This window comes from Monodelphis domestica, chromosome 4 (assembly GCF_027887165.1).
Source record: "Monodelphis domestica isolate mMonDom1 chromosome 4, mMonDom1.pri, whole genome shotgun sequence".
Classification (NCBI taxonomy): Eukaryota; Metazoa; Chordata; class Mammalia; order Didelphimorphia; family Didelphidae; genus Monodelphis; species Monodelphis domestica.
In genome coordinates, this window is record NC_077230.1 from 374,832,828 (window position 1) to 374,857,962 (window position 25,135).

The window sequence follows — 25,135 nt, forward strand, 5'->3', positions numbered from 1 at the left end:
TGGGCTCATCTTTACTATAGTCACAAGATTCTGTAGCTCTTAACTCTATTCACTAAGCCACTCAGTTGCCTCCTAGGCATACAGAGGTTAAATGACTTGCACATGCCCAGGCAGTATCTCAAGTTGTATTTGAACTCAGCTCTTCCTGATTCCAGGCCAAGCGCTCTTAGCCAGGGGTCCATAGCTGCCTCTCAGTGGGGTAGGTAGTGGGCACCAGAGTCCAGAGTGCAGGGTGGGGAATCAGGAAGACCTGAGTTCAGATCCAGCCACAGACACTTACTACCTATGTGACCCTGGGTAAGTTCTTTAACCTTTGCCTCAGTTTCCTCAATTGTAAAATGCTGAATAATAAAATAATTTGTAAATAAATAAAATAATTTATAAAATGGGGGAATAATAAAATAATAGTATTTTCTCAGGATTGTTGTGAGGATCAAATGAGATATTTATAAAGTGCTTTGTACCGTGTCTGCAACAGAGTAGGTGCTATGTGACCAACTGGATCATATCTAGAAAAGGGTTTATAAGAAGACTGGAAGCCATTGGTTGAAGGAACTGGGGATTCTTAGCCCTACCAAAAGAGAAGACTTGGGGTGGCAGTGCCAGAAGAAGGATTAGATTGCTTCTGCAATCTGCCAGCCTTGGATTGCCTAGTAGTGGGGATTAGAGGCTCGTGCCACTATACTAGGCTTTGTTATGTCTTTTGGGGAATGAGTTAGTAAAACTAAGCTGATTATTTTCTCCTCCATCTAAGCCTGTGCTGCACACTGCTATCTGACAGATGGGACCACCTGAGGAATAATAATAGCTAGCATTTAGAGTGTTTTGAGGTTTTCAAAGTGCTTCACAAATATTATCTTGCTTTATCCTCATAGGGACCATTATTATGCCTATTTTACGATGAAAAAATTAAGAAAAATAGACTTCCCCAGGTTCACACAGCTAAAAAGTATCTGAGGCAGGATTTGAACTCAGGACTTCCTGACCCTAAGTCCACCATATTATCTAGCTGTTCCATTTCTCTTGAAATTCAAAAGGCTACTTACCCTTCCCATAGCTATGAGAAACAAGGGATGTAGCATGTTTTCCCAACCATTTAAGTTTTTTTATTTTTAAAAGCACACATATTATAAAATAATACATATTTCCCTGTTTGTCATGTTGTGAAACAAGGCATATATTGCTTACAGTAGAGAAAAATTCATGGAGAAAATAAAATGAAGAACAGTATGTGTCAATCTGTATTCAGACTTCATCTGCTCCTTCTGCAGTGATGGATAGCCTTTTTCATTATGGGTCCTCTATCATATTTCCTGCCTTCTTGGGGGAGTGGAGAGGGGTGGAAGGGAGGGAGAGAACATGAATTCCAAAATATCCAAAAAACATTAAAAACTATAATTAATTGACATGTAATCTGGGAAAAAACCCCAAAGCCCAACATCTTATCATTGTATTTAATGAGCATGCAAGTAGAACAAGATTCAAAGAAATATAACACTAAAGCACAATTGAGTATCTTTCCAACTTATCTTCACATTACTTCAACCTGTGCTTGTTGATTTTCTACTCTGGGCTTCTGGTTTCTTCCTGATCCTGGATTAGTCTGTCAAGTGCTGTTTACTCACATCCTATTCTTTTCTTCTTTTCTTCTCCAGAAAGGGCCCTTCAAAGTGCCTCTCATGGCTCTGCAGTTGCTAGATTTCTGTCTCAGCATCCTGACCCTCTGCAGCTCCTACATGGAAGTCCCTACATATCTCAACTTCAAGTCCATGAACCATATGGTGAGTGCAATCACATCCACCCCTAAGGTACCTAGTAGCTGGGAAAATCCTGGGTTATAAGTGATAGTGGCTCAATTCAGACCATAAGGTGGTTCCCTAAAATAATAGTCGATGACATTGATCCCCATGACTATTGCAGAATTATCTCCCAAGTCGAGAGGGCCTGACTCAAGACCAGTTTGTCAAGTTGATGATTGGATTCTCCATTGCCTTCATCATGGTCCTCATCTTGAAGGTATGTCATGTCCTCTTTTGCCTTGCCCCTTCCTCCCCCACTGAACTGTTTGCTGTGCACACATAGACTTCTGAATCCTGGAATTCCGGGCTGATAGGGCCCAAGTAAAGCTCCTGGCAAGTGACTGATACCACCAAAATTTATCTTTGACTCTTCCTACCTCTACTTACCTTTTTGGCTTTCTTTCCTCCTTTAACTCCCACAGTCTCAGAGAGCCAAGGGCACTCTCATTAGTGTTCTAGGTCTCTCCTATTTAGAACAGAATGGAACTAATAAAACCAATTACACTGATATATTAGGCATTGAATATGTTCTATCTTCCGCCCACTTCCAGCAGAATGTAGGATTTCATACCCATGCTCTGAAATTCAGTCCATTTTTTTTTTAGGTCTATATGTTCAAGTGTGTTTGGAGGTGCTACAAGTACATTAAATCTCTAAACAGGGCTGAGGACAAAGCCAACACCAAGATCTTCCAGAAGGTGAGTAGTTAGACTATGCTGTAATTAGGGCAGGCTAATGAGGGCTTTGTTTTGCCGTGGAGACATTTAGAGGGGCGAGTTAACAATACCTTCAGACCTAGGGTGGTATAAAAACATGGAGATTAGAGCATAGTTAGCAAAAAAAAAAGTGAGTAAAACTACCAGGTAGCAGTTTCTTCCTCTCAGTGACAGCAGGTTAATGAAGCTCCTTCCAACATGACCCATTCCTTCTTCTCCCCACAGCAGCCTCAGTCTCTTTAAGGGCATGCTTGGTGCTACTTATATTTGCCATGGAAATGGCTAGTTCTAGCTTTGCTGGAATGCAACTCCAGGAACTTCTGGGAAAGAGAGAGAGTGATGGAAAGCTGACGTTAGTCAAAACAGAATTCAATTAGTGTTTCCAGCTGTTTCCCAAAAGGCACTGACCCCGCAGCTAAATTTTTAGCATCCTCTTCCCTATGGGGCAGCCAAGTGACTTAGTACATAGAACACTAGACCATTTAAATTTGACCTCAAACACTTCTTAGCCCTGTGACCCTGGGTAAGTCACTTAACCTCTGATTGCCTGGCAAAACGATCCCTTGGAGAAGGAAATGGCAGCTATGATCCATGGGGTCATGGAAGAGCTGTATGTGAATGAACAACAACAGCTAACTTCCTGCCTCTGGGTCCAGCGCTCTATCCACTCCCCACTATAGCTGGACACTTCTAGCTGTGAAGAAGGTTTTTCTGAACTCCAGTCTAAATCTGCCTCTCTCAAGGTTCCACTCAGTGCTCCCTGGTTTATCCTTCAAATACTTGAAATCAACTTTTGTAGTTGCAGAGATTGCAGAGCCAGAAGGAAATCCATCTCCTAAGCCAATGGTTTTCTATCACCCTGAACCATCCCATCTATTATGGACCCCGGACGAAACTGAGCATCCTCACTTAATAATAACTTCCTCGGTTCTGTTTTCAATTTTGAAAATCACTTACTTGGGTGAATGAATTGTTGGTCTAGTTATTCAATCTGTGGATGAATGAATGACCTAAAGATGTAAGCAATAGCTGATATGTTTACTTCCAGATCTCTACAGATTGGAGTGAATGGGGCAAAGTCAATAAAGTGGAATTGAATGGAGATAAGGGTGATATTCTACACCTGAATTATTATATTTTTAATAAACAGCACCAATACATAAAGGAAGAGGGATTAGACTTATTCTGCTTGGCCTCCGAGAGGGCAGAATTAGAAGCAACGGAGAAAAGTTATGAATAGACAGATTTAGCAAAGGAAAAAAATTTAGCTGTACTAGTATAGAATTTTTGAGGGGTGACTGTGACTATAAAGCAGTTCTTGGGAAAAAGATTGGGGTTTTTTGGTGGATTGCAAGAGTTCAGTATGAGTCAACAGGAGGATGTAGTAATTGAATGAATAAACTCAAATTCTGACTGCTCCAATATAGAAGCAAAGAGTTGGTAGTCAGTCATTTCTTCTGCTCTGGTCACACCACTTCTGATGATTTTCAGTTATGAGCACCACTTTTTAGGATAGTTAAAAAAAACCAACCCTTTACTTTCCATCTTAGAATTGTATTGATTCTAAGGCGGTAAGGACTAGGCAATAGGAATTAAGTGACTCGCTTAGGGTCACACAGCTAAGTAGTGTCTGAGGTTAAATTTGAACCTAGAACCTACTTCTTTTAGGCCTGGCTCTCAATTCACTGAGCCAACTAGGTTCCCCCTAGGATGATAGATTTTTGACAAGGTAAATATCATCCAGTGGAAGGGAGAGCAAGATAATAAGGGTCTATAGGACAAGATAGAGGTGTATTGGTTTTAGAAAGTGGAGATGTTTGTTTCTCTTAGAAAAGAGAAAACTTAAGGAAAAGCAAGCCTGTATCTTCAAGCATTTAAAAGGAAACTAATTTGGTAGTGCAATGGACTGCAGTCAGGAAGACTCATCTTCCTTCAATCAAATCTAGCCTCAGACACTTTGTAGCTGTGTGACCCTGGGCCAGTCACTTAACCACAATTGCTTAGCCCTTATCGCTCTTCTGCCTTAGAACCAATACTTAATATTAACTGTAAAACAGAAGGTAAGGGTTTATTTATTTTATTTGGTAAGGGTTTGTTTAAAAAAAGAAAAAAGAAAATCAGTGAGCTAGAAGATGACTTCTTGGGGAAGTTGGTGTTGAAGAAGGGAGTCCTGCTGAATTTCTGGGTCTCTTGAGTCCCTTTCTACCTGGAGACTCTAAGATTCTATAAGAATTTCAGGAACTGGGCCGCGGGTGGGGAGCAGAGCCCTAGAATGTTTTCAGCATCCTTGCATCTATCTGTCGTCCAAGTCACTCATCTGTTCTTCCAGATTCTTCTGCCCACCTACGAGGAAGCTGTGGCCCTGCCATCCAAGGAACTGGCCCCACCTCCTTACTCAGCGGTGTGAGCTGCAGCATCCCTCCTCCCTGGCGGCCAATGGGAGGAGAGCAGAGTTGCTACAGATGCTTCTTTTTGCTTTAAGTGGCCCTCATGACTATCCGGCTTCCTTCCAGATGTGTTTCTGTTTTGTTTTTTTAACAACCCTAGTAGAACTCTGGTCTCTTTCAGCCCTTTAGGGCCTGTTAATGATATTCCTAATTGGGGTGATCTGTTCTGGCTGAAACTAGAGCTAAAAGGGTCACCTTACATACTTTTTAGTCCAAACCCACTCATCTTACAGATGAGAAATGTCCGGCCAAGAAAAGGAAAGTGATTTGCTCAAAGTTGAACAGGTAGTAAGTGGCAGGGCTGGGATTCGAACCCAGATTCCCAACTCTCAATCCAACATTCCTTCTACACACCTTGATGCCTTCTAATTGGATTCATTACTCAATTGTATCAAATAAGGGGGTGGATGGGTTCAGCCCCACAATGGTTAATTCAGTCAGTTTTCAATGAAGCCACAGTGTAGTGCAGTGGACAGTCATCCCAACCCTGGAATTCATCAGATGTTCTGCTGCTTGACTGAATGTATGTATGGGTCCATGTCGTCACCACAGTTGTACTATTATGGGGTCTGGAAGGCTCTGGCCCAGAAGTATCATCTCCCATCTCCAATCAGAATGAGTGTCTTGATGGCTCTTGTTTCTCAGAGAGGCTATAGATGTTGGTAGACTGAGAAGTGGCCCCTCTGATGGAGACTGAGAGGTGGGCTTTGTATGGGGAATCAAGGTGAGCTGGGCATAGGGAAAAAGGCTTGGTGTACCAGCCTTCTGGGCCTGGCGGAGTTGCTTTCCATATGTAACAAGGAAGGGCTTTATTAAAATTGCATTAAAGCTTTCTCCATGATTGACTCTATTTTCTGAATTTTTGAAGCACAAATACCCTGGGGGCTAACTTGTTTTAGGACCAGAAACTCACACCTTGGGGCCCTTTTAAGGCACTTAGCCTTCAGAACCAAGGGTTTAGGCAGTGGGGTGGGGGAAGAGAGCAGAGGGCAAGAGGGAGAAGGGAATCATCTTATTTACTGAAACTCTTTCTCTCTGCTCTATGACTCATACAGCTCCATATTTAATGCCTGGGTGACCTTGGACCAGTCTTGGACTTGACTGCTCTGATTCTCAACAGTTAAATTAGAGAGGTGCTCTGATCCTGGAATGCCCATACTGGAAAGAATCTTAGAGACCATCTAGCCCAACCCTCTCCTTTGTAGAGGAGGACAGAAGAGAGAAATTATTTGCCTTAGGTCACATAGCAAGTTTAATTGTAGAGGAAGAACTAGAACCTCTCCGAATAGTCATTGAGGGTGATTTTTATCAGACTGCCTACTCAGGTCAACTCCTGATTATTTCTCTACTTGAATTCTCACTTCAGTTTGTCACGTTTATTAAGTCAACTAGTTGTACGGTGACTAGAATGCTTAGCTTAGGAAGAACCTGAGTTCAAATTTGGCCCCTGACATTTTCTAGATTTACAACTATGGGCAAGACACAAAATCTGTCTGCCTTGCTTTTCTCAACTGTAAAAATGAGGATAATAATGTAGCATCTACCTCCCAGGACCAATGAGATGATTCGTGTAAAGTGTCTGACACACAGACACTTAATAAGTGCTGATTTTCTTTCTTTCTAAGTGAATTGCATATATGTCATTGTGTTGGGCACTGGGAATATAGTGATAAAAAGTGGATAATAATAGCTTCCCTCAGGGAGCTAACATTTTACTTGGGAGTAGAAAAGGTAACATGTACACAAACAAACATAATATAAGTTGCTATCTGACAGAGATAAAGGAGAGAGCCAAGTAGAAGGCCCAAGGAAAAAGGGAGATGAGATCAACTAAGATGGTGGAGATGGGAGTGAGGATCAGGGAAGGCTGAACAGTATGAGGTAAATTCTGTAGTAAGAAGGATGCTAAGAGGTAAAGATGAGGAGAGAGCATCCTCCAGGTATGGTGGTAGGAAATACATTAAAGAAGAAAGTAGAATATTGAGTTCATGCAAGCTACTAGTCCAACACATGTAGGGAACACAGAGTTTGTGAAGAGCAGTAATGTGGAAGAAAATTGGAAAGTTAGGATGGATCCAAATTGTGGGGAGCCTATAATTCTAGGCTAAAGAGTTTTATTTTTTTTTAACTACTTGCCTTCCATCTTAGAATCAATACTGTGTATTTGTTCCAAGACAAAAGAGCAGTAAGGGCTAGGCAGTGGGGGTCAAGTGACTTTCTTAGGGTCAAATAGCTAGGAAGTATCTGAGGTCAGATTTGAATTTAGGATGCCTTGTTTTGAAGTCTGGCTCTCAATCCACTGAGCCACCTAGTTGCCTCCAAGAATTGTATTTTATTTTACACTAGGGAGTCATAGAAAGTTTTTGATGAGAAGAGTCACACAATAAGAACTGATCTTTTTTTTTTAATGAAGGCAATCTGACCCTGGTAGGAAGGCAGTAGATTAATAGGGAATAGTTAGAGAAGAAAGAGAGAGGGGCACAAGTGATGGGACAAAGTTCCAAAGAATATAGAAGGGGATGGGGCCAAGCATACAAGGGGGTAATTAAACTTGGAAAAGGAAGGGTCTCATCTTCTGAGACTGGTGCAGAAGTGGAGAGGAAGGATGCATGAAAGCAGAGGGACTTTGAACAAGTGAAATAAGAGACTCATGCTTTAGTATTGGTTCCAAGGCAGAAGGTAAGAGGTAAAAAGAGCATCCATCAAAGCAAACAGGATTTGGTTGGAGAGGTGAGAAAAGTATCAGGATAGTACAGTGTCACATAGCCAAAGGGAAAGTATCCAGGAGTGAGGACAAATTAATGTGTCATTTACTGCAGAGATTAGAAGGAAGACAGAAAAGAAAATATTTGACTCCTTTGTTCACAAATGTATAATTGAAAATCTGTTACCCTAAAAAAAAAGAACTATATTTCCCAGGAGCCCACTGACTTCCTGTACTTACATACTTCCTGTAGACAGAGGATATTAGGTGGGGACTGGAGGGTACCACCTCTTTTTGTCCCTATTGGCAAGCATGGTGGTGGTGATTACGGATTTTGAAATGGCTAATCAGCAATGGGCACATGGTCTTTATTTTGTATCCCTCTTATTCCTTTATTTCTAATGATCATTAATAAATCTCTTAAAATATAATATTTTTATATTTGAGATTTAATTTTAATTTTTATATTGATTTAAAAATATTTTATGGTGGTTTATTTACAATAGAGTGAAGATATTAAGTAAGAAAGAAAGAGAGGAAAAAGAGAGAGGTACCAGGCAGGAGTTCAGAGGCCCCAACCAAGGGTTGGGGGTAGAGGATTAAATCTAGCATGGCTTCCAGCCACAAGGCCTCCTCCAAGATGAGGGGCCTCCTCAGAGGCTGGTACCTTCAGAAAGCCAAGGGAAAGGGAGTCCCAAGAGATGGGCCTCTCCAGAGGCTTGTTCCACCAGAAAAGTCAAGGAAAGGGGAGTAAGCCTTTCACTCACCACGTGATAGTCTAAGGAAAGCAGTCTGAGGTTTCACGCTTGAGCTCCTCTGTAGTCAAGTTCCACTTCCAACTCCCTCTCACAGGAAATGATGCAAAATATAAAGGCAGTTCTTTACATCACTTCCTGTGTCTCACATGTACCAATGGTGGCTTAAACTTGGCTTTGGAAGGGGGGGGTCAGCCAATTGTTTCTGATTTGCCACTTGCTGGCACACATGGGTCATAGACCTTCCTCCCCCACACTTAATCCTTAAGTGGGGGTGTATACATTCCTGATTGCTAAAATTCTAAAGACTAAGCAGGGTGAAGTAAATCTAAAATTCACAATCCCCCCTGATGATGATTGGGGGACCGTAATCTTGAGATTAATTGTATTTATTACTTATCATGGATATAGTTGATTGTCGATATCGACAATTGAAGTAAACATCAACCTTCAGTAAGAGGTTAGTTGAAATAAAGAAGATTTAAAAAATAAAAAGAAAGAAATGATGTGCACAGAGATAAAGACACTGAAAAATAAATATAAAATAATTTGGGGGAGATGGCACTAATAACTAGGGGGACTAGGGAAGACCTTGCAGAGGACTTAACCTCTGAGTGGAAGTCAAAGGGCAGAGTCTAGGCAGTTAGTATATTCTGGGAAGGAGATGGAGCTTGTGCAGAGACAAAGGGAAGAGAGAGTGTGTGGTGAATAGTGAAAGGATCAGGATTTAACCTACCTCCATTAAGCAACTCTTACATTTAGTGACAGAGATAGGGGAGAGATACAGGTAAGACAAGATGTGTGAACAAGATTTACATAGACCAAACAGAAGAAATTAGACAATATGGCCCTCATTGGCTTCTTCCCCCAACCTGGGCCAAACTTCAGCCCATAGCTCTCTACATCAATCTCATGGAACACCTTTTTATTGCTCTTGGTCCTCCTTTTCTAAATGTTCCCCTCAGCTTTCCTGCCTGTTCCTCTCATTTTTCCCCTTCTGTAGAGGAGAAACTCCTTTTCAGTGGTCTCTTCTGGGGAAAGCCTATGCCCCCAGATCTTACCTTTTGTTTACCTCGGGATGTTTACAGAATATACATTTTAAAAAGATAATGTGGGGATACAGCAAGGTGGCACAGTGGATGGAGAGTCAAATCTGGAGTTGGGAGGATTTAGATTCAAATCTGACCTCAGATACTTCCTAGTTGTGTGACCCTGGGCAAGTCACTTACCCCCCATTACCTAGCCCTTCAGGCTCTTTTGCCTTGGAAACCACTACACAGAATTGATTTTAAGATGAAAGGTAAGAGTTTAAAAGGGGGAAAAAGAGAATATTGGTTGCAGCTAGCTGACATAGAGGATAGAGCATTAGATCTGGGGTTGTGAGATTCTGGGTTCAAATTTGGCATCAGATACTTCTTAGTTGTGACTCTGGGCAAAACACAACCCAATTTGCCTAGCTCTTGCCCTTCTGTCTTAGAGTTGTTACTAAGACAGAAAGTAAAAGTTAAAAAAAAATAAACGTATAAAAGCTAGGTCCTCCTCAGAGATGGAATCCATCCTGGTCATTTCACAGATGAGTAAACTGAGGCCCAAAGATGAGAAATGACTTCCACAACTGGATGGGTGTCCAGGGAAGGGACAAAGGCAAAGACATTTATGGCCTGGACACATTGAAGATACTGGCACTGAGATGTACTTTTTTCACCCCCCAAAAGTCTCCAAATTCTTTTCCACAGCAGTCTTCCTTTGGGCATTTCCTATAAGAAATCTGGACAGAGAGCACCTATCCTCCTAATATTCTCCTTCAGTTCAATTTAGTTTACTTTGCAGATGGACAACTTTTGTATTTGTTGAGGAAAAACCATCAGGAGAGTGCCCAGATGCTCCTGGAGAACAGCTGGGGCCCCCTCCCAGGAGCTCTTTCCTCGCTCTCATAGTCCTTTGCCTGATTCCCCAAAGCCCTACCTGGAAGAATCAAGGAGTGTTTTAAGGTCTTTGAACAAATTGTTAGTTACAAGGGAGCATGGGACCTTAAACAGAATGTTGAAGAAGGTGGGCGCTTTAAAGTAGGTTTGGAAGGGACTTTAGTCTGTTTAAGCTTAGAGCTAGGTAGGGCTTTAGAATGCAAAATGTCAGAGCCGGGAGGGACCTAAGAACCTGGAATAGCAGAGCTGGGAGGGCTCTAGAACTCAGAATATTAGAACTGGAAAGGAACTTAGAACACAGTGTTAGAGCTAGGAGAAACCAGAGAGCATAGAATGTCAGCTAGAAGGATTCTTAGAACATGAAATGTCAGAGCTGGGAGAACCCTTAGAATGCAGAATGTGAGAGCTGGGAAGGCCCTGAGAACATAGAATGCGACAGCTAGAAGGAACTTCAGAACATGAAATTATGGAGCTGAACAACTCGTAGTAGTAATGACAGAGCGGGTAACAAGATCCACACAGCAGTGCTCTTTAGCTGGCTTACAGACTCAGGTTTCAGAAATCATCTAGGACAGGGGTTCTAAACCACGATGGATCTCAGGGGATCTGTGAAGTTAAATGGGAACAATTCTTTATTTCCCCTAATCTCTAATGGAAAATTGGCATTTTCTTCAATCATGATAGCAGGCAAAACTAGGATTCTGAGAAAGGTTCTGTGGGCTACACCAGCCTGCCAGAACTGCCCTCGACACAGAAGAGGTTAAGAAAACTTCAACTAGAACAATCTCTTCCTTTTATAGATGAGGCCCAGAGAGGGACCATCCTTCACCTTGGTCATACAGAATTGGAGGCAAGAATGGGTCTAGAACCTGGAACTCCTGAATCCTATTTAATCTACTACTCTCCTTCCCCCTATCATCCCTTGTCTCCCTCAGGAATAATGGGATAGCCATGCCATCTCTGCTCAAACTTCTTTTTTTTTTTTTAACCTTTACCTTCCATTTTAGAATCGATACTGTGTATTGGCTCCAAAGCAGAAGAGCAGGAAGAGATAGGCAACGGAAGTTAGGTGACTTGCCCAGGGTCACACAGCCAGGCAGCTTCTGAGGCCAGATTCAAACCCAGGACCTCTCATCTCTGGGCTTGGCTCTCAATCCACTGAGCCATCTAGTTGCCCCCTCTGCTCAAACTTCTTGAGAGAAATTGAGCTCTGGTCAGACCAAGGCTTTGGTCCATGACAGGATACTAAACTTCTGAGTGGAAACTGAAGAGTCCTTTCCCCGAGCATCTGATTTGTTTCAACTGGTCTCTGAGCATCAGGTGCCATGTTGACACAGCTAAAGCCTTGGTGGTTTGACGGGTAGAGTAGATGAGGGAAGGATGAGCTCAGCCCCAGGGGCCTATCTTTCTAGTGAGCAGGGAAGAAAATATAGTTTGTTGGACCCATAACTAGGCAGAACTGGACTTGGGACACCACAGGCCTTCTAAGCATCAAATTCAAAGACTTCCAGAGGGTGGGGCCACTCCTAAGAGCTGAGAAGAGTCTGGGTCCGAGATGAACTAACAGGGAGTCCAGAATGTGGATCTGTGGGGATTGGAAGTTGTCTGTGGGATGGATTTTCCTTGATTTATCTCGTGGGCTTAAGTGAGATTTACACACTTAGTAGCATCCTGACAAATTGGCCATTTTAAATCTTCTCACTCCTTAGAGAGAGGTAAAGGAGATAAATAACAAGCCCAATGAGACAAAGCTTGCTCAGGGACAGGCTCTGACACACCAGTCTCCAGATCCATTCATCTTCCTAGACCCTGGCTCCCCCAGCACCCAGGGGATGTCGCTAGGTCACTCCACTCGGAGCTGGAGGACATGAGGGAGGGACAGTCAACTCCATCCCCAAGACTAGGGCCATTGGTAGCAGGGACGGTTGGGACCAGCAATCCCTGCTCCCTTTCCCATCTCCAAGAATCACTTTGGGGGAGTGGGGGGGAAGGGGGTTAGTCATTAGTACTGGGCAGCCAACAGCCTCCTCCCCACCTCCTACGCAGCACATTCTGGACAGTTTCTTTTTTAGAGTTTCTGCCCTCCACCCATTTCCTCTCCTTTTTTTTCTCTTTCACCCTCCCACGCTTTCTATCCATTTTTCTCTTTTTTCACATTTTTACTGGTCTTCTTTCTTCCCCCTTTTCATAGAATCATGGAATATTAGACCTGGAAGGGATCTCAGAGCAGAGGTTATCAGAGCTAGGAGGGTGCTTAGAACAAAGAATGTCAGAACCAAGAGGGAAGTTAGACCCAGAATGGCAGAGCTGGGAGGATGGTTAGAACTCCCAAGTGTCAGAGCTGGGAGAGGCTTTATTTAGAACAGAGAATGTCAGAACTAGAAAGGAGATTAGAACCCAGAATGTCAGAGCTGGGAGGGAAGTTAGAACCCCGAATATCAGAGCTGGGAGAGCCTTTAGAACAGAGAATGTCAGAACTAAAAAGGAGATTAGAACCTAGAATGTCAGAGCTGTGAGGGAGGTTAGAACTCCCAAATGCCAGAGCTGAAAAAGAGGTTAGAACCCAGAATGTCAGGACTGGAAATGGCCTTAAAACAGGGAATGTTAGAACTGGAAAAGCCTGGGGACAGCTAGGGGGGTTCAGTGAATTGAGAGCTAGACTAGAGACAGGAGGTTCTGGGTTCAAATATGACCTCAGACACTTTCTGGCTGTGTGACCCTGGGCAAGTCACTTAACCCTCATTGCCTAGCCCTTAGTGCTCTTCTACCTTGGAACCAATACAGAGTTAAGGGTTTAAAAAAAATAATCCCTTAAAAATGATTTTTAAAATTATTTGAGATTAAATTTAAAATTTTACATTTGTAATCATATCAAACAACCAATAAGCATTTATTATGCACTTACTATGTGCCAGGCACTCTGCTTATAACGGCTCTGGTTTATTTAACACTTTAAAGTTTATGAAGCACTTTTATAAATATGATCTCAGTTGATCCTCACAACCATCCTGGGAGGTGCTATTATTATCCATATTTTATAAATGAGGAAAATGAGGGAAACAGAATTTGAGTGACTTACCCAAGGTCACATAGCTAATAAATTAAAATCCTGAGGGATTTGATTTGAATTCAGGTCTTCCTGACTTTAAGTCCAACACTAACCACTAAATCACCTAACTAAGTGCTACCCTGGTTAAACAAAGTAACAATCCCCCCCCCCCCAAAGAAAAGAAAATACCCTTGCTCTCAAGGAGGTCACATTCTATTGGTTCCAATTCCATTGCTTTTCTTCTGTTAATTATTTCCTCTTTAGCCTATATACAACTTGCTTTGTACATTGTTTGCAATTTTTTGAAATGCAATTGTTGCTATTTCTCCTATTAGATTATGAGCTCCTTGATGGCAGAGACTGCCTCCTTTGGTATTTCCAGTTCTTAGCAAGGTACCTGGCACACAGTAGGTGTTTAATAAATGTTTACTGAATGAATAATTGTGGAAAGAGGATATAACCATTAAAAAAGTACATATAATAGGGTAGATACAATGGAGACTTAGAAGGATTTTATGAGAACTAGATAACTTTGAGACTTAAATAGATTTTTTTTTAGCAAAGTTATAGATAAGTAAATAAGTACAAATAAGTAAATAATTTTTTTTTAGTTTTTAAAACATTATTTGGTCATTTTCATACATTGTTCATTGGAAACAGATCATTTTCTTTTCCTCCCCCCAACCCCCCAACACCCCTTCCCTAGCCGACATATGATTCGTCTGGGTATCACATGTGTCCTTGCTCTGAACCCATTTCCTTGTTGTTGGTATTGCATTAGGGCCCTCATTTAGCATCTCTCCTTGATCATGTCCCCTCAACCTCTGTAGTCTAGCAGTTGTTTCTCCTCGGTGTTTTTACTCCCTCAGTTTGTCCTCTGCTTGTGGATAGTTTTTTTTTTTTCTCCTAGATCCCTGCAGATTGTTCAGGGACATTGTAAAGCTATTACTGGAGAAGTCCATTACGTTAGATTATACCACAGTGTATCAGTCTCTGTGTACAATGTTCTCCTGGTTCTGCTCTTTTCGCTCTGCATCACTTCCTGGAGGTTGTTCCAGTCTCCATGGAATTCCTCCACTTTATTATTCCTTTTAGCACAATAGTATTCCATCACTAACAGATACCCCAATTTGTTCAGCTATTCCCCAATTGAAGGGCTTCCCCTCATTTTCTAATTTTTTGCCACCACAAAGAGTGCAGCTATGAATATTCCTGTACAAGTCTTTTTCCTTTTTATCTCTTTGGGGTACAAACCCAGCAGTGCTGTGGCTGGATCAAAGGACAGTCTTTTATCACCCTTTGGGCATAGTTCCAAATTGCCCTCCAGAATGGTTGGATTAATTCACAACTCCACCAGCAATGAATTAGTGTCCCTACTTTGCCACATCCCCTCCAGCATTCATTACTTTCCTTTGCTGTCATGTTGAACAATCTGCTAGGTGTGAGGTGATACCTCAGAGTTGTTTTGATTTGCATCTCTCTGATTATAAGAGATCTAGAACATTTTTTCATGTGCTTATTAATAGTCTTGATTTCTTTAACTGAAAATTGCCTCAAATAAGTAAAATTAAAAAAACACACCTATATCTAAATATATAAAGATATTATCTCTTTTATTTTTTAAAAATCTTATCTTCCATCTTAAAATCAAGACTGTGTATTGGTTTCAAGGCAGAAGAGCTGTAAGGGCTAGGCAATGGCAGTTAGGTGACTTACCCAGGGTCACACAGCTAGGAAGTATCTGAGACCACATTTGAACCCAGGATCTCCTGTCTCTAGGCCTGGTTCTCCATCCTTTGAGACACCTAGTTGCACCCTAGCATATTTATCCCTTGGTTCTTACAACTACCCTTTGAGGTTGACAATACCAATAGGATTTTCTCCATTTTATAGAGCAGGCTTTCCCAAACTACGGCCTGTGGGCCACTTGTGACCCCCTGAGGCCATTTATCCAGCCCTCACCACACTTCACGAAGGGGCCCCTCTTTTGTTGGTAGTCAGTTATAAAAATGAAATTATTTCTCTACTAATAAAAATATTATATTTTATGAGGTTTATTAAGGATTATTGGAAATTAAGGAATAAAGAAGATATAAATAAAAAAACCACGTGCCCATGGCTGATTAGCCCATTCAAAATCCCTGAGCTTAGCTTAGTTTAGCATTATACTTCCAACATCATTGCAATGGCAGAGAGAGCATGTGGGAGGCATTACTGCCAGTTAAATACTAATTATGATCTCGCCCAGGTGGAGACTTAGGTGAGATTATAGGGAATTCTAGGAAATACCAAGGACTTCTGGGGATTGAAGTCTGAGGTTCAAGATCTCCATTTATACACAGTACTGTATGTGGTGGCGCAGTGTTGCTCATATGTAGTACTACTTCCGGTGACATAATCCTTTGCCTGGCGCTTTGTCCTGAGAGTAACTGAAGGAGAACGAGGTGCCACACAAAGGATGATGTGGCTGCACAATGGAAGACATCAGCATGGTGAGAGGCAATCTGGGGATCTGGAGGAGGGGATTCCACACTGTGTGTACTGCTGCCCGGTATAGTGGTGACAGTGATGGGCCAGTGCAAGGTGTGACAGGTCCATCAAAGCCAGTGCTGCAGCCTCTGCTATTCCAGACAACGGTATACGTATTTGTTCATCGTTTGTTTTATAGCCCAGCCCTCCAATGGTCTGAGGGACAGTGAACTGGCCCCCTGTAAAAAGTTTGGGGCCCCCTGTTCTAGAGGAAGGATCTGAAATCTTGAGGGGCTGAGTGACTTAGCCCAAGCCTTTCCTGCAGGGCATTGGGTCATTTTGAAGAAGATTCTTCAGCAGGGCCAAGGGCTACAGAAGCCACTCAGGATGTACTCTTCACCGATCTGTGAGGGAGTGAAGCTGAGAAGAGGGTGAGCTGCTCATCTTGGCTTTATCATATAGGGTAAAAGGATCCTTAAGGGAACTTGGAGATTGCTCTTCAGGTCCTGCCACTGATAGATGATGCCTCTACCACCAATTCATTGTGTTATTTTGGCAGGTCTGGTTTCCTATCTGGGCCTCAGTTTTTTTCATCTGTATAATGGGATGATGATTCTGGCCATCCAGATTCCAGTAGGATTAAAAGAGAGAGGGAATAGGAAAGTACTTTGAAAAGTACAAACTTCTTTCTAAATCCACATACTTCCATTTTTGTGGGATGGGGATTTCTTCAGGGCGGTCCTTGCCCTACTGATACAGACCCAACTTAGTAGAGGCTCTTTTTTAAGTTGCTGTGGCCTAAAAAGGTGTAAGCTAATCTGTAGAAGACAATACAATTCAATCTATTTAGCATTTCTATAACAATTTAAGGTTTGCACTTTCCAGATATCTCAATGGGGGGAAAAGGGATAATCATTTATACTGTGTTGACTGTATACCAGGCTCTGTGCTTTAGAAATATTATCTTCTTTGATCCTCATGACAACCCTGAGAAGTAGATACTCTTTTTTATCCTCATTTTTACAGCTGAGGAAACAGAAGCAAACAGAGGTTAAGTGACTTGTCCAGAGTCACATAGATAGCAAGTGTCTTGGGGGCTAGATAAGAATTCAGGTCTTTCTGGTTCCAGGCCCAGAATTCTATAACAGCTTTGTGAGACAGATTTTATTGGTATTACTGGCCCCATTTTACAGATGAGAGGATTGAAGCACCCATGGCCAGACACCTTGTTGATGTTGAGGGGGATTCATACCTGATTCCAAGTCTTGAGTTCCTCTTACTACATGATACAGTTTCCTCAAACTTTGCTAGGTGTACCCTCTGTTGCTAGTTTTATATTTGATATACTTCTAGCCTGGGGAGAATTTATAGAGTTTGGATTTTATTCGTATAACTTACAAGAGCCCAGGGTTACTTCTAAACTATGCTGAGGCACCAAAATGTGATTTTAGTGGATACCATTAAAATACAATATATTAAAAAAAAAAAAATTGGCCAAGCATCTGGTAACACCTTCTCAAGGCAAGAAATTCTTTTCCTCCTCCCTGCTCTGAGAATGACTACTCCGGTTTCAAAATATTCTTTGTATCTACTTCCTTTGAAAAAACAAAACAAAATACATTTCATGAGCCCCCACTAGTGTCCCTACCTTTAATGGTTAGCCAAATGACACACTGAATTCAGAACAAAGACATTTAATGAAAAAGCATAGAAAAAGAGTGGCAACAAAACATTTCCCCTCATAAACCCGAGTGTGCTCATCCAAAAATACAGAATGAAAAGAGTTAATACATGTAGGAAGCACAGAATATGTGTTCAAAGGATCATGTCCTGAAAAATCTATTGATTGTCATTATTTAAAAAAGAAACCTGCCCTATAATCAGCCCAGTCCACCAAGAACTTATTCTTTAATTAGGTATGGAATTTGTTTTCTGGTGTTTTTATTTTTAAAAATATTTATGGAGAGGCTCATGTGTAAGGAACATGAGGATAAACAACTTGAACCTTTGAAGCTGTGGCTCCTGATGTGTTCTACTAGTGTCGTCACACTGTTATTGCTGAGCCTGCATTCCTCTGGACTCAAAGTTTTCACATATCACTGCTTTGAGACATGCTGTTCCGCTAGACCTTGTATCTCTAGAAGCTGTTTAGCTGAATACCTGCTCAGAGAGCCACATAGGTTTGTGGCAGACCCATAATCTCCAGGGGATGAGTAGTCTTTGATGGACACTGCCTGATTATATAATGTTCAGCTGGATCAGTTGCTCAGACTATAATTATTTAGCAAGCACCAACTATATGCCAGATGTTGTGCTAGTTCCTGGGAATATACCTATGATGCATGAAACAATGTAATCAAGGAATTTCTACTCTGTTGCTCTGCTGTTTTTAATTCATGACTAGGCTGAAATCATGCTATCTCCTTAAGAGAAAAAGACAGATGAAAGCTAAGGGATAGGCAATTTGGGTTTAAGTGACTTGCCCAGGGTCACACAGCTAGGAAGTGTCTGAGGCTAGATTTGGTCCAGATCCTCCTGACTCTAGGCCTGGCCCTCTATCCACTGAGCCACCCAGCTGCCCCATTGGGTTTACTTTTTTGATTTGTACTAATATCCAGTTACTGAGCTTGGGGTTTTCTGTGGGCAACTTCCCTCTGGCTCAAGGCTGAATTTTATATCAGGCAAAGATTATTTGACTAATAGCCACCAAAAAGCTCTAGAGTATGGGGTTCCCCAGTTTTTGAACCTTAATCCTCTCCCATTCTTTAAGGACTACATAGGGGAAAGTTGCAGAACAGATCAAGTCTGGTAAAAGGTCATTATCTTCTTTTCCCCTTCCTTCTTAGTGAAATTTCCTGCCCATTTATACACAGATAGAGATAGTCCAAGGCATCAGAGAGAGGCTTTGAGGCATATACTTTTCTCCCCCCCCTTTTAAACCCTTACCTTCCTTCTTACAGTCAATACTGTGTATTGGTTCTAAGGCAGAAGAGGGGTAAGAGCTAGGCAATGGGGGTTAAGTGACTTGCCCAGGGTCACACAGCTGGGAAATGTCTGAGGCCAGATTTGAACCCAGGACTTCCCGTCTCTGGGCCTGGCTCCCAATTCACTGAGCCACCCAGCTTCCCCTGAGGCATATGCTTTCGTCAGGAATGATAGCAATAATAAGGAGATACATCATAGAGTTCAAGGGTTCTTCATCTTTTTAGGTGTTCCATAATCCTCTTTGGCAGCCTGGTGAAACCTAGGACATCTTCTCAGGATAATATTTTTAAATGCATAAAATAAAATATCTAGGTTACAAAGGAATCAATTATACTAAAATACAATTATCAAAATATTATAAAACCAAAACTAGGTTAAGAATCCCTGTGCATAGCTGACAAGTCTGAGAGTCAGGAAGGACCGTTTTGAATTCCTCCCAATGACATCTTGGTGGTATGATCTTGATCATAGAAGAGACACGAAAGCCCCTTAACCCCCCAGGGGCCTCTCTAAGACAGAGGAGAATAGTTACAGCAGAGCTGCTGATTTTATTTGTAGAAGAAGTTTCCACACTGGGAATTTCCTGTTCTGTTGAATGCACAGGTCTGGACCAAAATAAAGTGCTTGTCCTTAATTCCAGGGTCTTCCTGCTTGGATCATCTCCAATTTAGCCTGTCTTTATCTCGTCTGTACACAACTGTTTACATGTTGTCTTCCCTGTTAGTCTATGATTTCCTTCAGAGTAGGAACTGTCTTTTACATTTCGTTGTAATAGCAGCTCTTAGCACAGTGCCTAACACACAGTAGGTGCTTAATAAGTGTTTGTTGATTGGATAATAGTCATGATGGTGATGATAACATTAGCACAGTGCCTGACACATAGTAGATGCTTAGTAAATACCTATTACAGACTAATAATAGTCATGGTGATGGTGATGATAACTTCAGCACAGTGCCTAACACATAGTAGGTGCTTAATAAGTATTTATTGATAGACTAATAGTCACAATGATGATGATGATATTAGCACAGTGCCAGTACCTAACACATAGTAGGTGCTTAATAAATGTGTGTTGATTGACTGATAGTCACAATGATGATGATGATAACATTAGCACAATGCCTAACACATAGTAGGTGCTTAATAAGTGTCTGTTGATTGGATAATAGCCATGATGATGATGATGCTAACAATAGCATAGTGCCTGACACATAGTAGGTGCTTAATAAATATCTGTTGATAGACTAATTGTCATAGTGATGATGATAACATTAGCATAGTGTCTAACACATAGTAGGTACTTAATAAATGTCTGTTGATAGACTAATAGTCACAATGATGATGACAATAACATTAGTACAGTGCCTAACACGTAGTAGGTGCTTAATAAATGTCTGTTGATTAATAGTCATCATGATGATGGTGACATTTGCTGTGACTTGGTCCTAGGGGTCACAGGTGGCCCTGTGCAGAGACCCCAGATTTTAGAGAACTCCACCATGTTGTGTGTTCAGAGTTCCAAGCAACCACAGAAAACAGAGCACTTTGTGCCTGGGACTGAAGGTAGCCCCCTCAGGTCAGTTAGCGTGAGAGGAGACAGAATGTACAGTGGAGGTAGAGCGGCACACGGGGGCCCAGGGCAGGGAAGGAAGAGGGGTGGGAGACAGGAAATAGCTTAGGTTTGCTGAAATGTTAGAACCATCCCGGCCAACCCAAGGTAAACGGAAGCTGCCGGCGATCTGTTCCCAGCTGGGCCAGGGGCCCTATCAATGCTGTGTTTGAGGCTGATACAAGCCTCCTTTGAAAGTGGCCCCAGCAGATGGTGGCTGGTGGGGGGGGCGGTTCCACTCTTCTGGGACTAACTGAAAGGAGCTGTTTTCAGCTGGATGTCCTCAGGAGTCAGCCCCTCCCTCCCTCCCTCCCACCCCCACCCCCATCCCCAGTCCAAGAGCACAGAGAACAGGAGGTCCAGGGGCAGAGCCAGAGGGAGAGTGGAGGGAACAGTTAGTCCCAGAGAAAGAGGAAAAGAAATAAATCTCCAGGCAGCCTTTGGGAACACCAGGGGACCCTCAGGCCACTCCTTCCCATCAGCTGGGAGGACCCCCTCTCAGAGGACCCTTAGAGACCACAGAGAGCCTTCAGCTGGAATAGGGGCAGGCAAAGGGAATAATAACTTTGCCTGCATTGCCTTACTGGACATTTCCAACAACCCCGTGAGGAAGATATTAGAAGTGTTTTATTCCCATTTCAGAGGAGGATAAAGACTTTGAAAAAGGGCTAAGGGATTTGCCTATAGTTAATCTTACAGTTGTGTGTCAGAGGATTTGAACTCAGGGCTTCATGTCACCAAGTCCATCACTCTATCTATTATTCCTCAAGACTCGTCCTAAGTGAAAAATGGGCCCTGGGGCACCCTAGGGGTTTAGGTATTTAAGAAAGGCAGTGTGCTATAGTGACCAGATTATTGGATTTTTAAAACTTTATTTATTAGTGAATCTTTGCCTTCTGTTTTTGAATTGATATAATTATTGGTTCCAGGGTAGAAGAGCAGTAAGAGATAGGTAACTGGGTTAAATGACTTGCCCAGCATCACACAGTTAAGTGGTGTCTGAAGTGAGATTTGAACTCAGGACCTTTCCACTCCAAGCCTGGCTCTCTATACACTGAGCCTCCTATTTTCCATGAGATTGTTGGATTTAGACAGAGGACCTAAGTTCAAATTCAGGCTTCTGTTGGTCCTGAGCAAGTCACTTTTTCTGAACTTAGTTTTCTCATCTGAAAAATGAAGGGGTTGGCCTGGGTGATCTCTAAAGTTCCTTTTAACTCTACACCTATTATTTTATGATTAGAATCATGGAATCATAGCATCACTGAATGCTAAAATTTGATCACTTATTCAGCTTTTATTTAGTATTCACTGTGTGCAGAACACAGAGTTAGGCTTACACGGCATGATTCCTGCCTTCAGAGAGGCCCCAGTCTTGTAAGAAATGACAGAGCTGTAATTTCCTTGAGGCAGGTTCCACCAACTGGAATCTGGGTAAGCGTTCCCTTTTGAGAGGCAAAAGGCAGAAGGGTTCCCAGTCCAGCATCTAGAAGAGTTTCATTTTAATGAATTATTCTTGCTCGTCAACTAGGAATTAAACTCATTTTTTCATGTTGAAGGAGTGCAAGTGCTGCCAGCACCCTCTAAATTAGGTCCCACACTTTGGGGAGTAAGACACAAACCCAGGGTCTCATGGCTAGGTAAGTGGCTGAGGCCAGATTTGAACTCTGGAAGAGGAGTCTTTCCCTCTCTAGGACTGATATTCTATCCACTGTGCCACCTAGCTGTCCCTAGCTGTTGTTTAGTTTTGTCTAACTCTTAGTGCCCCTGAGGATCATATCAGACCAATTCTTTCAATGGAATTTCTTGGCAAAGATCCTGGGATGATTTGCCATCTCCTTCTCTACCTCATTTTACAGATGAGGAAACTGAGGCAAACAGGGCTAAATTACTTGCTCATGATCACACAACTCCAAAGTGTCTGAGATTGGATTTGAACTTGTGTCTTCATGACTCCAGGCTCAGCTGTGCCATCAAGCTGCCCTATGCTGCTGAATATTGACTGTAATGAGATTGATTAGATCTTGTTATAAAGTTTTGCACCCAAATCTTTCCTGTACTTTTCTCAGAAGCTCTTTGTTCTGTCCCAGGGGGCCAAGCAGAACAAGGCTAATCTGGTTTCATAGTAATGGAAGATGACTCTACTGCCATGAGTGAAGTTTTCTTTTTTTTTTCCAAGGCTGAATAGAGAATTATAACCCAAAGATTTAGAGTTCAAAGGAATCTTTTGGACTATCTAGATCAGTGCACTCATTTAAAAACATATTTTGAGGGGGGCAGCTGGGTAGTCCTAGATTCAAATCTGGCCTCAGATACTTCCTAGCTATGTGACCCTGGGCAAGTCACTTAACCCCCATTGCTGAGCCCTTACTGCTCTTCTGCCTTAGTACCAATACATGGTATTGATTCTAAGATGGAAAGTAAGAGTTTAAAATATATATGTATATTTTTTGATAATTGTATTTCTATGTAATTGATTTCCTTTGTAATTCTATATATTTTATGTTATGTTTTTTAAAAACCTTTATTCTAAAAAGTGGCATAGTGGATAGAGTGCCAAACCTAGATTTAGGAAGACTCATCTCTCTGAATTCAAATCCAGTCTCACACACTTTCTAGCTGTGTGACCTTGGGCAAGTCACTTAACCCTGTTTGTCTCAGTTTCCCCATCTGTGAAATGAACTGGAGAAGGAAATGGCAAACCTCTGCTGAGAAAAGTCCAAAATAGAGCCAGGAAGAGTTGGACATGACTGAAAAACAACTAAAGAACAATAACAATTCTAGAAAGGGTTCCAAAGGGTTTTTCAAGACTGTCCAATGGGATCATTATATAGAAGAAGTGAAGGACCCCTCATCCAGTCCAACTCCCTCATTTTATGGATGAGGAACTGAGCCTTGGAAAGGCTGTGACTAGTCTAAGGTCACAGGGGAAGAAAATCAGAGATTCAGGAGTTGAACTCGAGTTCTTTGACTCCAGATCCTGTGGGACCTTCACTGCGTCATGGCAGTTCTTTGTTTCTGATACAGTGTGGTTTCTAATCTTTTCCCTGTCCTGATCAGCTTATGAGCATCCTTCTTAAAATGACCAAAAGCGCACCCAGATGATTCTTTTGCTTTTTTCTGCTGAATCAGTCAACCAAAAAGCATCTGATCATGTGCCAGATACTGTGCTCGGCAATGGGGACAAAAAGGTAAAAGTGAAAAAGTCCTTGTTCTCCAGGAGTCTATATTCTCATTAACCTCTCGTGATTTCTTTATTTTTATTTTTAAAAAACCCTTACTTTTTGTATTAGAATCAATACTCATTTCCAAGACAGAAGAGCAATGTGGGCTAGGCAATTGAAGTTAAGTGACTTTTCCAGGATCACACAGCTAGGAAGTATCTGAGGCTAGATTTGAACCCAGAACCTCTCCTTTCTAGACCTGGCTTCCTTTTCACTGCCCCTTGACTGGTGATCTTGACACAGTGAAATCCATAATAATGTAACCCACCACTGGCTAGTGACTCCAGAGGCAATAAATCAGATAGGTGATTGATTAGGTACGATGGTGAATAGAGCTGGATGTGGAGTTAGGAAGACCTGAGTTCAAAGTCTGCCTTAGGTATTAGCTGTGTGACTCTGGGCAAGCCACCTAACAACCCCTGACTTCCTCAATTTCCTCATATGTAAAATGTAGATAATAATAGCAGCTGCCTCTCAGAATTGTTGTGAAAGTTAAATGAGATATTTATAAAATGCTCTATAATTACGCCAGTATATATCTAGAACTATAAATAATACCAGTCTACTTGGAGTCAGGGGATTGAACAAAGTAGTCTCTGGAGATTCCTTCCAGAGCTTGTTCTAGGAGCAACGTCTGCCATCTTTTCCAGAAATTTGAGATTTACAAAGGATTTTTTTCCTCATGATCACCCTGGGAGGAAGTAGTTCGAGGATTTTTATTCCCATTTTATGGGTAAGCAAACCAAGGCTTAAAGAGATTAAATGACTTCCTTACAATCACAGGGCTAGTGAGTATCTGCAGTCGAATTGGAACGCTCAGCACTGCTTACCCTCAGAGATGCTGCTCCATAAGAATGCCTCTGATCTCCAGGGATGGAAGTGAGGCACATTAAACATCTCAGGATTCTTTATTTGGAATGAAATAGCACCAGACCTTGGCCTGGCTTCTTTCCTCCTCAGTTTCTCTCCAGAGCTAAACTACCTTGGTGGCCAATTAGATCCAGGCTGAGCTTCCTGTTGGGGTCCCTGGGAGACCATTTGGAATGTTGATCTTCCCAACCACAGTTGGGGCCTGACAGTAGGCTTGATTCTGTGGTTGGAGGGACACCTGGGTGGTTCTGCTGGCCTCTGGGAGGGCCAGGCCATGGTCAGGCAGTGGCTTTGGACATTCACCCTCACAGCGGAGGCTTGCTGGGGTGACTAGTGGTCCGATGGAGGAAAAAGCCTTGAGATTCTGATTCAGAAGGTGCAGCCTGCCACTTCTTTAGGGCTTCATCAAGTTCTCTTGGGACCCAAGGAAATGGGATCTGGGGAGCATCATGGTTGGCAGAGTCTATAGTGCTGAGTGAAACTGCCCCTGCTTAGATGGATAGAGAAGCCCAGCGTCATACGGCTAGTAAGTATCGGAGGCAAGATGTGAACTCAGGAAGCTGAGTGCTCTATCCACTGGGCCAC

The 25,135-nt window shown here is 42.2% G+C and overlaps 1 protein-coding gene across 1 annotated transcript in view; it reads left to right on the forward strand.

The window, feature by feature from the left end:
- Positions 1-5,807, forward strand: part of LAPTM5 (lysosomal protein transmembrane 5) — a 42,900-nt gene extending 37,093 nt beyond the window's left edge. The window contains exons 5-8 of the mRNA XM_007492997.3: positions 1,656-1,781; positions 1,921-2,016; positions 2,405-2,497; positions 4,845-5,807. Coding sequence (XP_007493059.2) covers positions 1,656-1,781; positions 1,921-2,016; positions 2,405-2,497; positions 4,845-4,922 — 393 coding nt within the window. The 3' untranslated portion in view covers positions 4,923-5,807. The remainder of the gene's footprint in view (positions 1-1,655; positions 1,782-1,920; positions 2,017-2,404; positions 2,498-4,844) is intronic.
- The last annotated feature ends 19,328 nt before the right edge of the window (positions 5,808-25,135 follow it).